The sequence below is a fragment of the Sus scrofa genome, chromosome 12 (assembly GCF_054392235.1).
Source record: "Sus scrofa isolate SSC_HxYL_T2T_F1_AM1 chromosome 12, Sscrofa_HxYL_maternal_Yorkshire_Landrace_v2.0, whole genome shotgun sequence".
Taxonomy (NCBI): domain Eukaryota; kingdom Metazoa; phylum Chordata; class Mammalia; order Artiodactyla; family Suidae; genus Sus; species Sus scrofa.
In genome coordinates, this window is record NC_139394.1 from 18,163,313 (window position 1) to 18,174,755 (window position 11,443).

The following is an 11,443-nucleotide window of genomic DNA, read 5'->3' on the forward strand; positions in this document are numbered from 1 at the left end:
TGTTACAACACTGACCTGCAAACATTTTCCAAAATGCCACCCGAGGAGAGGCTTTTGGCACCAGGCAGCTGTCAGTCAGGTCAAAGGCGAGCCTTTCAAGTGAGGTCTTCCAGGGAACCACCAGACAGGTAAAACAATGGCGGTGCCTTGGGAATGAGTCTTCGAGGGAACTCAAGCTCCATTCTGCTCCCTCTGGGACTGGGAACGTGGGCTCTGTTTCAAGGCCACCACTGGCCTGGAGAGCAGAGGTCTAGGACATGTTAAAACAGCCCATCTCACTGTTCTTACAGAAGTTAATTTGTTTTCCTTCACTAAATTGCTGCAAGCCTGTTGGCTACATTTCCAGAGTTCTAAACAGGTGATTCTGACCCCTTTTGCCAATTTTGTTGTTGTTGTTGTTGTTGTTGTTGTTGTTGTTGTAGAGGGATGATGAACTTTCAGATGTTACTCCTCCACCTTTTTCAGTGATTTGCCTGCCACATGGTTTCAAATCTCTAAGGAGTTCCTGTTGTGGCTCAGTGGGTTAAGAATCCGACTGGTATCCATGAGGATGAGGGTTCGATCCCTGGCCTTGCTCAGTGGGCTGAGGGTCTGGCATTGCCATGAGCTGTGGTGTAGGTCATAGACGTGGCTTGGATCTGGTGTTGCCGTGGCTGTGGTGTAGGCCGGCAGCTACAGCTCCGATTCGACCCCTAGCCTGGGAACTTCCATATGCCGTGGGTATAGCTCTAAAACAAAGAAAGGAAAAGAAAAGCAAAGCAAAAAGGATACACACGGGACTGTGTGATGGGAGTATGGCTTTTACCAGTTTCTCTTGGACTTATCTCTTCTTCTTTGTCTCCAAAACCAAGGATTTGGTCCTATTTTTGTTTTTAACTGTGCAGTTTAAACCATGAAATTAAGAAAAAAATTCTAGAGGTGAAAACCACCTTGAATTATGGAGGACTCTAAAACTAGCATTCCTTGGAGTTCCTGCTGTGGCACAACGGGATTGGTGGCATCTCGGGAGCGCTGGGTTGCAGGTTTGATCCCCACCTGACAGTGGGTTAAGGATCCTGCAGCTGTGGCTTAGGTCATGACTGCGGCTCAGATCTGATCCCTGGCCCGAGAAGCCCATGTGCCGCATGGCGAGAAAAGTGGGAGGGAAAAAAAAAAGAAAACAACCCTCAAAATAGCATTTCTTACAGAGCAAGGACTTCCTGCCAGGATAATCACTTCTAGGGTCTTTGACCTGAAAGGTTCTTTGGAGTGTTTTTTCTTTGCTATCCACTATTTTTTTTTTTTCTATTTCTTTCTCTTTATCTCCTGGATACTTGGGTAGATTCCAAAGAGAGAGTGTTTTATGGATTCTAAGGGTGATTTATAAGTAAAGACAGAAAATGATTTTTTCCTTCAAGTTCCAGACCCAAAAAATGAATATAAACTTTCAGGAAAGTAATTGAAAATGCAGATAATTTTAATTCCATTCCATTTTTTTCAGAGTTCTCAGCCATAATCCTTTGACAACAGTTGAAGATTCGTATCTTTATAAATTACCAGCGCTGAGATACTTGTAAGTATCACAACCGTCTCATGGGAGATTGAGTGTTTTGCCTAAACAGTGACAATTTAAATTCTAAGTGGTGTGAGTTCCTGTCCTGGCTCAGTGGTAGTGAACCTGACTATTATCCACGAGCCTCGCTTAGTGGGTTGGGGATCGGGCGTTGCCATGAGCTGTGGTGTAGGCTGCAGACACAACTTGGATCACTAGTTGCTGTGGCTGTGGCGTAGGCCGGGAACTTCCATATGCCGCCCCCGTGGCCCTAAAAAGACCAAAACGAAACCATAATAATAATAATTTTAAAAGGTTGGAGTGTTCGGCACCAAGGTCATTAATTTGACGATGCCAGTCAATTTAACTTTCGTCAATAAGAGCTCTTTGGAATTATCATCTATGGCAAGTAAGAAGCCAGAATTGAAGTAATTACATGTTAGGCATTTTTTTCTTTTTTAAGTCTAGAATTTTTGTCCTTGTGTTTATACCATGCATGTTTGGGCTTTTCCTTCAGAGACCTGGGAACAACACAAGTGTCACTTACAACGGTTGAAAGTATCCTCATGATGACCCTTGAATTGGAAAAGCTGTAAGTTGATTTTTCTTACATTTATGTTCACTTAAATTTTTTAGGTTTGTTGTGTTATTTTCCTCAGTCAGATTTTTTCATGTGTCATTTTCATTAATAAGAGTCATGACTCGCGTAGGCAACTTCAGGTAATGTACTTTCATTTCTCCCCTCCCAGCCCTTGTGTCTCTTGTGTTGTTTTGTTTTGCTGCTCTTTGTGCTTCATTTTGGACAGTTTCTCTGCCTCAGTGTTTCCTGATGCTTTCTTCTGCAGTGTCTAACCTGCCATTAAGCCCATCCTGTATCTTTTTCATTTAGAAATTGGCTTTCACCTCTAGAAGCTCAGTTCGGGTGTGTTTTACGTCTTCTATGCGTCTCCTTAACATTTTCAGTCTGGATTTTTTTCACACATGCAATACAGTACTAATAACTTTTTTCCCTATGTATTAAAATTTTCAATGTTCTTTTCTGCTGATTCTAACGTCTGTACAGATTATGGGTTCGCTTTGATTGAGTACTTTTTCTCCTCCACATGGGACATATTTTCCTGCTCCTTTGCATGCTTGGTGATTTTTCACATAATTCCAGACATTGTGAATTTTAGTTTATTGTGTGCTATATATATTTGTATATTCTTATAAAATGCTTGAGCTTTGTTTTGGGTGGAACAAAACAGTTTGTCCTTTTAGGTCTAGTTTTTTGTTGTTGTTGCTGTCGCTTTTTTTTTTTCCTTTTAGGCCGCACTCCCAGCATGTGGAGGTTCCCTGGCTAGGGGTCGAATCGGAGCTATAGCTGCCGGCCTACACCACAGCCACAGCAATGCCGGATCCAAACTGCGTCTGCGACCTACACCACAGGTCGCAGTGACGCCAGGTCCTTAACCCACTGAGCAAGGCCAGGGATCAAACCCGCAACGTCATGGTTCCTAGTCAGATTCGTTTCCGCTGCACCACAATGGGAACTCCCTAGGTCTCGTTTTTAAGATTTGTTAGGTATGACCACACGTAGCCTTTAGTCTAGAGCTCATCATTTGAAACTGCTGAGGGGAGTTGCTGTCGTGGCTCAGTGGTTAACGAATCCGCCTAGGAACCATGAGATTGCGGGTTCGATCCCTGGCCTTGCTCAGTGGGTCAAGATTCAGCATTGCCATGAGCTGTGGGGTAGGTCGCAGATGGGGCTTGGATTCCGCGTTGCTGTGGCTCTGGCGTAGGCCGGTAGCTACAGCTCTGATTAGACCCGTAGCCTGGCAACCTCCATATGCTGCAGGAGCGGCCCTAGAAAAGGCAAAAAGACCAAAAAAAAAAAAAGAAAGAAAGAAAGAAAAAAGAAAAGAAAGAAAGAAAAAAGAAAAGAAAAGAAAGGAAGAAAGAAACTGCTGAGACAAGTCCTTTGAGTATCCTAAGGTTTTCCCGTCTGGCTTGTAGGAACAGGTACTATTTCCCATGCTGTGTGATACCCATTTATTCTGATTAATCCTTTAATGTGGTTCTTTTCTTGGCCTCAAGGAATTCCTCACACACCTGCACTGACCAACACTTTGCTGAATAGTCCAGAGATCCCTCTGCCTGTCTCCAGAGTTCTCTGTCTGTGCCTTTCTTTTCTCTCTAGTACTCTGCTTTGTGAACCCCTGTTACCTTGGTTTTCCCAGACTCTCAGCTCCATTTCCTGAGTCAGGGAGTCCATCAGTCTCTGACTGGGTTTCTCTTCCCTGTCCGATGACCTGAAAACTCTCTCAAAGAAGTGAGCAGGGCAATCATAGGGATCACTTCCTTATTTCCCATCTCTTGGGGATCACTGAACCTTATTGCCTGAGATGCGGTTTCTTGAAAACTGTCTTTTCATGTCTTTGGCCCCTTCGCAGCATATGGGGTTCCCAGGCCAGATCGGATCCGAGCTGCCGTTGCAACCTAAGCCACAGCTGTGGCAACGCTGGCTCCTTAACCCACTGTGCCGGGCTGGGGATCGAACCTGCGTCCCAGTGCTCCCAAGACGCCACCGAATCCCACTGCACCTGAGCGGACACTCCACCAATACCATTCTTTAAGTCTGTTTTGTCTTGATACAGAGTCCAGTCAGAGATTAGGCATCTCATGTCATATCTTTGTTTCTTTTAAGCTGGAGTATTTCTCGGGTATTTTTTTTTTCTGTCTTTTATGAAATTGTCATCTTTGAAGAATCGAAGCCAGTTGTCTTGTGCATTGCCCTACAGTGTGGATTTGTCTGTTTCTTCATGAGATTCCAAGTAAACATTTTGGGGATGAATGCTTCATAGACACTGTATCCTTCCTACTTCCTCCCTCTGGGTGGCCCAGTGGGTCAAGATTTGATCACTTGTTTAGGGAGCTGTCTTCCATATCGCTCCATTGGAAAGTTATTTTCCCCCTTGGTAATTCATAAATAATCTGTGGGGTGACATTTGGGGATCAGTGAGGGTCCTACTGTCAAACAGCTCTTCGCCCAGCTGTGCATCAGTGGTGATCCTTGTCTGAATCAGTTATTACATTGGTAGTTGCAAAATGGCACTTTCCCTTTTGTTTGGCCGCCCGCACAGCAGATGGAAGCTCCTGGGCCAGGGATCAGATCCGAGCCAGAGGTGTTCCAGCTGTGGCAATGCCAGATCCTTAACCATTGCTCTCGGCCAGGAATCGAAGCGGCGCCTCCACAGAGACAAGCCAGATCCTTAACCCACTGCACCACAGCGGGAATTCCCAAGATGATGCTCCTAATTCTATCATTCCCTATGCATTTATTAGCTGATACTACTGTGTAAAGAAGAGCTCTCCCTCTTGTCTTTTCACTTATCATTACGGACTCGTGTGCCCTTCTTTAACTTAATGCTGTTATACCTTATTGTCATGCTCGCATTCTTCTTTTGAATGTTCAGATTGTCCAGATCTGGCCAGTACAGTCTCTGTTATTGTTTAACCACACAGTGTTTCTTTATTTAGTACCTTCTAATATATTTGCTACTCACAACTAGGAATTGAGAAAGGGACTCCAGAAGCTGGGGACTTGTTCAGACTTCTCCTAGAAATCTGCCCTCTTGCTGTGTACTGTCAACTCACAGTGAGCTTTTGGGTTGGGAGGAGATACTTCCGAATTAAACTACAGGCCAATGTCCCCCAATTCTAACACGTATCACTTTTTTCGTCTAGGCACACTATATCTACTGCCATCGTCATCCTTCTGTTGGGTACCTCTGTCCTCCTGCATATTTACTTACAACAGCCAAGAGCAGCCCTTGACCAGCTAGTCCCTGTGCAATGCTCCAGTTCTTCTGCCCTAAGAAGTCCTTTCGGCCCCGCCCTGTGGTGGCTCTGGCCTGCCTCTCCTACCTGCTCAACTAACTCCTCTACCACAGATTTAATTCTCTGCATTTCCGTTTACAGGATCTTGCCTAGCCATATGGCCTGCTGCCTCTGCCAATTTAAAAACAGCATTGAAGTTGTCTGCAAGACGGTCAAGCTGCATTGTGACAGATGCCTGCAAAACAGCGCGCGTTGTGGTGAGTCCGAATTGCCTGGTGATACATTTTTAAATGTTTATTTAATGTTTATTTTTAATCAGTTATGATGGATTGTTGAATGAATGGTGTAATTGCAATGGTTTTATTCATTCAGCACTCCAACTCCCTAAATTTCTAAGAACTACTCCCTTGCTAAAGGTCAGATTCTTGGTTACATTATTAAGCTAATAACAGCTCAGTTACATTAGCTGCCTGATGTAAGTGACCCACATAAAGGAGCAAGAGGAAGGAATGCAGAGGGGAAGGGAGTCAACCTTAATGGCCACATACTATATTCGGTGCTCCCTGCAAATGAGAACTTATTCCTACAGTGCACCACAGTGTGTAAACTGCTTTTAGATACGTTAAGTCTCAAGTACCCTTTGTCTTCTACAACAGGCGTAAATGTAGTTCTGATTAGTTTGTTTGTTTTGTTTGCAGTTGTATGATAGAGTGTAAGCAGTGCCCTTTTATGGTTTATGGTTTATGGTTTACCTGAGAGTTTCTGGTTCCACAACCCGAAGCTGCTACCTAGCCCTTCGAATGGGTAGGAGAGCTATTTTATTCTTAGACCATCCAGCTCTGAACTTGCTCTAAATCTCAAGCTTTTCTACCCACAAAACACTCAGGTGCTTTCAACTATTTTTCTGTATATTAGATTTATTGACACTACCTTAACAACTTCAAAACCTGCTTTCCTGCCCAGATGGCTCGAATACGCGTCTCCATCAGTGATCTAGAGCACATTGTAAAGGACACGTTGCTACTTAGATAAAGACCATGTTGCTTCTTTTTCAAAACAATGTTTTCAGTTTTTTTAACCAATTATATTGCTCCCTTCTCCCCCAGAAGTGGGCAGAAAAGGGTGTTTGGTCTGCCTTTACAGGTGAGGGCAAGCAAGATCAGAGGCGTTCAGTGTCGTGGCCTAGTGCTCAGACCCCTGTCGCCAGTTGTGGGCTCTCGGCCAGTCTGGGCTCCTCCTTCCTCGTGACCCTTCCCTCCTCCCCTGACCCTCACCACCGCCACCCCAAACGCTTTTCATCCCTCTGGAGGAGAAGCCCAGCTACACAGTGGTACACATCACCTTCCCGTAGTGAGCAGCTTTGGTGGTTCCGCAAGCAGAGCTGGAAATAGGCGAAGTGAAATGAAATGAAAGCAAAGTAGGCTTCTGGCAGAAGTTGCTTTTTCCCTCTTGCCTTTTAGGACCTCACGTATTAACATTCCACGTTGGCATACAGCCTGGAAAAATCTCTCAACCTGCACCCCAGATCCCTGCCCAAATTGTAGCAAAGAACCAGGGTGGACATAGTGTCTTCTTCTGTGTAGAACCTTCGGTGGTGAGGGCTGGGATATATGGAAGCAGGGACCGTGCAAAGGACTCGGTGGGTAGATGGAGAAGGACAAGTGCAGGTGAGGCCCTGTGAGCCGCAGGTGTTGTCGCGGTCCCCTGGGATAGCAGCAAGAACACAAGCACAGTGAAGAGGTGGAGAGACGGGGCCAGCCCCTCTGCTTCTGAGGCAGGACAGGATGGGGTGTGTGAGCCTGAGGGAGGAGTCACAGTAGATCCGCAGGGCCCAGCGGAGTCCGGGAGTGTTTGTCTTCCAGCCCTGGCTTTTCTCGAGTCCTGGGCAGTTGGCCCCTGGGGTCCAGTGGACTAATCCTAAATGTAGTCGCTGTATTTCACGTTATGGAGCTCTCTGAATGAAGAGGCACTTTTTGGGAAGCTGTCTTCTGCCACCTGTTGTTGTTGCCAGTCGTAGGTCTAAGTGTGGGTCTCTCTGTCTCCTCTCTAAGTGGCCCTCGGAGGTTTGCTGCTGCCTAGTGTGTTTGCCCGGGATACGTGGCTGATGGGACAAGAGCTGCCCCATCAGTCTTCCGTGTTCACAACCAGTCTCTTCCTTTTTGACAGATAAAGAAACAGCTCTGGGGCACGCAGAAGGATCGTTCATGAAGGTGCTACAAGCCCGGAAGAAGAACACCAGCACCGAGCTGATTATTGAGCCAGAGAGGCCGTCCTCAGGCAGAAGTCGTGTCAGCTTGTCGAGCTTCATGGCTGAGCAGCCGGACTTTAGTGATGAAAGTGATGTTATCAGTGCACTCAACTACATCCTGCCGTATTTCTCCGAGGGAAATCTAGAAGATGCAGAATCCACCTTGCTGCCATTCATCCAGCTTCTCTTTTCAAATGTAGCAGAGGCAGACATCCCACCGGGCCATTTGAAGACCCCCACCGGGAACCCCTCTGTTAAACCTGAATCCAGTATTTCAACTTATAAAACTAAATTGAGGCAACTCTGTTTTCTGGAAAATTTGTTAGATGCAGAAATTCAGGAAAAAATTGATGACGTTCTAAGGAAAGAAAAAGCTGCCATGCTTATACAGTCCAACGTGTTAAGTCCCCAGCTGAGACGCCACATCCTTCGAGGGAAATTGGAAACCGCCCGACAACAGGAGAAGAGCCTCGAAGAGGTTGAGAGCACAGAAAAAAGGCCGCCGAAGGTGAACAGGGTCCTCGAGGGCCCGAGGGGCATAAAGAAAAGGCACTTCAGAGAAATGAGAAGGCAGAGCCCCAGGGGCAAAGAGAATGCCCAGCCACTGGTGGAGAACGCTGCCAGAGGAAGCAAGCTCGGGGGGCCCTCCGCCAGGGAACTGGCCCAGCTGCACGTGGCGCAGAGGCCTGGGAAGCTAGTGGCAAACTCCTTGGAAAAAGAGGCTTTACTCCTAAAGGAACGTAAAGCGGAAGTCTCTTCTTTCCTGAAACAGTACTCGAGGGGCAGGCCTGCTGCCTCTATCCATCCAGAAGCCCCAGGAAAGGTCAAAAAGAAATCAAAGGACTTATCGAACACTCTTTTGGTTTTAGCAGATGCTAATGCAAAAGTCAAAAATATAAAGACTTCTAAAACACTCTCACATCCCAGAAAGATGTACTCCTTCCGCAACTCTCACTCTCCTTTGCTTCACAGAACGGCCGTTCCCAAAAAGGCCCAGGGGTTCCCAGGCAAAAGCTCAAGCTACAGATCGCTGTTTGCATTGAGGCCTCCGTCCTCTGCAGTGAGGAGCCTCATAAATTCCCCTTCACTGGAGGCTTCGTCGCCTTCAGGAGAACCCAGTTCTCAGGAAAAGCCTTCTCCACAATCCTTTTCTCCTTCAGAGCCTTCTACAGAAAACGTCATCTCAGAAAACAATACTCCACAGGTTGTTTTTGAAGAACTTGCTACTGCTTCAGGCACAACTACTTTGTCGGGCACTCTCCCTGCAAGCACCGCCCAGAGCACTCTTCCTTCAGGATATTCTGCTGTTCCTGCAGACAATGTTATGCCCACTGATCAACACACCCACAAAATACAGTGGGAGTACCACGGTGTGGGCACTGACGTGGCCTCCAAGCCCACAAGCTTCATTGCCCCAGGAGTTCCCTCCCCGGGGACTCAGTTTGAAGCTCAGCTGAACCAGCAGCTGCAGTCCCTCATCCCCAACAATGACGTGAGGGGGCTCATTTCTCATGTTATCCGGACGTTGAAGATGGACTGCTCCGAGCCCCAAGTGCAGCTGGCCTGTGCCAAGCTCATCTCCAGGACAGGCCTCCTGATGAAGCTTCTCAGTGAGCAGCAAGAAGCCAAGGTGTCCAAGGCAGAATGGGATACGGACCAGTGGAAAACCGAGAACTACATCAACGAGAACACAGAAGCCCAGGGGGAACAGAAGGAGTCGAGTGAGGTGAAGACAATGCCTGACACATGGGAGCTGGACTTTTCGTCCGCTTAGGACAGGCCCGTAAAGTGCCCACGCAGGAAGACCGGGGGCTCCTAGCCTGTTTCTTGTCTCAGCCACGAGACCGGCTAAGCCAGCGCCCTCCCTCTTTGCTCATTGAGGGCATGTGGCACTGTTCCTAGGGTAGACGAGAGGAGGGCCAAACGCACAAGATAACTAGGTTGTAGAAGGAAATGCTGGCCATAAGATCAATAACACTTTGGGTTTGGTCTGCTCTTAAGAACCTATGAGCTGCTCGCCTGAAAGGATGGGGTTTTAGCACAGTGTAAGAATAATCAGCTATTGGAGTTCCCCTGTGGTGCAGCAGGTTAAGGATCCAGGGCTGTCACTGCTGTGGCTTGGGTCACTGCTGTGGCACAGATTTGATCCCGGGCCCAGAACTTCTGCATGCCTCCCTGGCGGAAAAAAAAAAAAAAAAAAAAAAGAAGAAGGAATAGTTAGCTATTATTTAGAGAAGGTTTAAAAATAGTTAGCTTTTATCCTTTCTATCCCCTTGGTTTTAAAAAATTGTGCTTTGTTTTTTTAGCTCCCCAAAGAAGTCCCCGGATATGGCTATAATAACAAGCTCATCTTGGCGATATCTGTGACTGTAGTGGTGATGCTTTTGATTGTAATTTTCTGTCTCATCGAGGTAAGGACAACAGTTACGTCAGATTCAGAACCTGCAAACTGAAAAGCACAGCCACCTTTCCACTTACTACCGCTTGAACCCCCCTTTAGTCACGAGGACTGAAATACGTGGGGTTCTTTTACTGAAACGTATATTCCCAGGATTTTTAAAGGAACTTCACTCCCAGGAGGTCTCTAGAATTGAACCCGAGATTAAAAAGGCATTAGACTAGTTGGACAAATTCAGTTTGTAAGAAGACCAGAGGTGACATGCTATCCTTGCATATTTTCTCTACCAAATGTCAGCTGGCCAAGTGGCGTTTGCAAATTGTCTTGGATATAAATAGGGTTGCATGGAATTTGTAGGTTGATCTGCGGAAAACTGACATCGTTACAGCATTCTAGGCAGGTGGTATCTGATGCCATGTACGCGTGGCCGTGCGATGTCCTTCAGAAGAGTTTTCATGTGTTCATCGCCTAGGTCTGAACACATTTTTGGTTGAGCTTATGTATGCCTTTTTATTGATATTGTCCATAGACCCATGTGTTTCCAAGACTTTTGCAGTGTCGTGTTTTCATACTCTGATCCGTGGAAGAAAATGAATACATGGTAATAGAAGAGCTACCTAACGGCTTGAGGGGGAAAATAATAGCAGGTCCCCATTTCTCACCTTAAGTAAACATATTGCCATAAATGTGAAAAAAAAAAAAAGGGGGATAAGAGTATCAGAAAAAAAACGGAGGCAGTATTTTTTTTATAGTCTTGTGGCGGGAAAGCGCCTTCAGAGCCTGATGCCTCAAGCAGAGCCTTTGATAGATTTGACCACCGTGTCTGTGGCACCAACTTAGCGCTGATTTATGCCAAGCGCAGGGTGAAGAGTTTTCCATGTGGTGTCTGATTGAATTCCAACAACCCTGTGCGGGTGAGATCCGCACCCCGTTTTATAGAGGAAGGAGACCAACTTCGGGCCCCGGTGGCCAAACCAAAAGCAGAAGCCAGTCTCACCCGACTCTGCTTTTCTGTCTTGTCTCCTTGGAGACAGAAGCACTGGGAAAGATGGGAAACCCTGATGTGTAATTAAAGACCGTATCTATTTATTTACTATGAAGAGTTTTATAAGTCAAGAGGAAGGCGAGAGTGCAGGGGAGAAGGCGGCAAGGGCTGGGAAGAGTAGGCGGCGTGTGGACAGTCTGCCGCCGTGTCTGCCCGTCCTCTCCTCAGGGCTTTTGGGGAGCAGGTTTTGGAATCCAGGCCGCTGTCTCCTCATGTCATAAAAGGAGTCTAACATTTTCTTCGGGGGCTTTTATAATCTGCCTAGAATCTGTTGGGGTGGACCCCTCTCACCATCTCTTCGTCCCTCTCACGGGGCAAAAGCAAAGCTTGCCCCAGATGCTCTGTGTTGATTGTTTCTTGCCCTGCAGACTTCGCCCTTTACGGAAGGAAAGGGAGTCCTGG

The 11,443-nt window shown here is 46.6% G+C and overlaps 1 protein-coding gene across 2 annotated transcripts in view; it reads left to right on the plus strand.

The window, feature by feature from the left end:
- The window catches only part of LOC110259004 (leucine-rich repeat-containing protein 37A3-like), a 39,079-nt gene extending 28,536 nt beyond the window's left edge, over window positions 1–10,543 (plus strand). The window contains exons 3-7 of one of the 2 annotated variants that reach the window (XM_084984202.1): window positions 1,481–1,552; window positions 2,049–2,123; window positions 5,492–5,607; window positions 7,517–9,324; window positions 9,905–10,543. In XM_084984202.1, coding sequence (XP_084840328.1) covers window positions 1,481–1,552; window positions 2,049–2,123; window positions 5,492–5,607; window positions 7,517–9,324; window positions 9,905–10,051 — 2,218 coding nt within the window. In that variant the 3' untranslated portion in view covers window positions 10,052–10,543. Of the gene's footprint in view, window positions 1–1,480; window positions 1,553–2,048; window positions 2,124–5,491; window positions 5,608–7,516; window positions 9,412–9,904 lie in introns of those variants that run through there. The other variant, XM_084984201.1, reaches the window with a different exon arrangement.
- The last annotated feature ends 900 nt before the right edge of the window (window positions 10,544–11,443 follow it).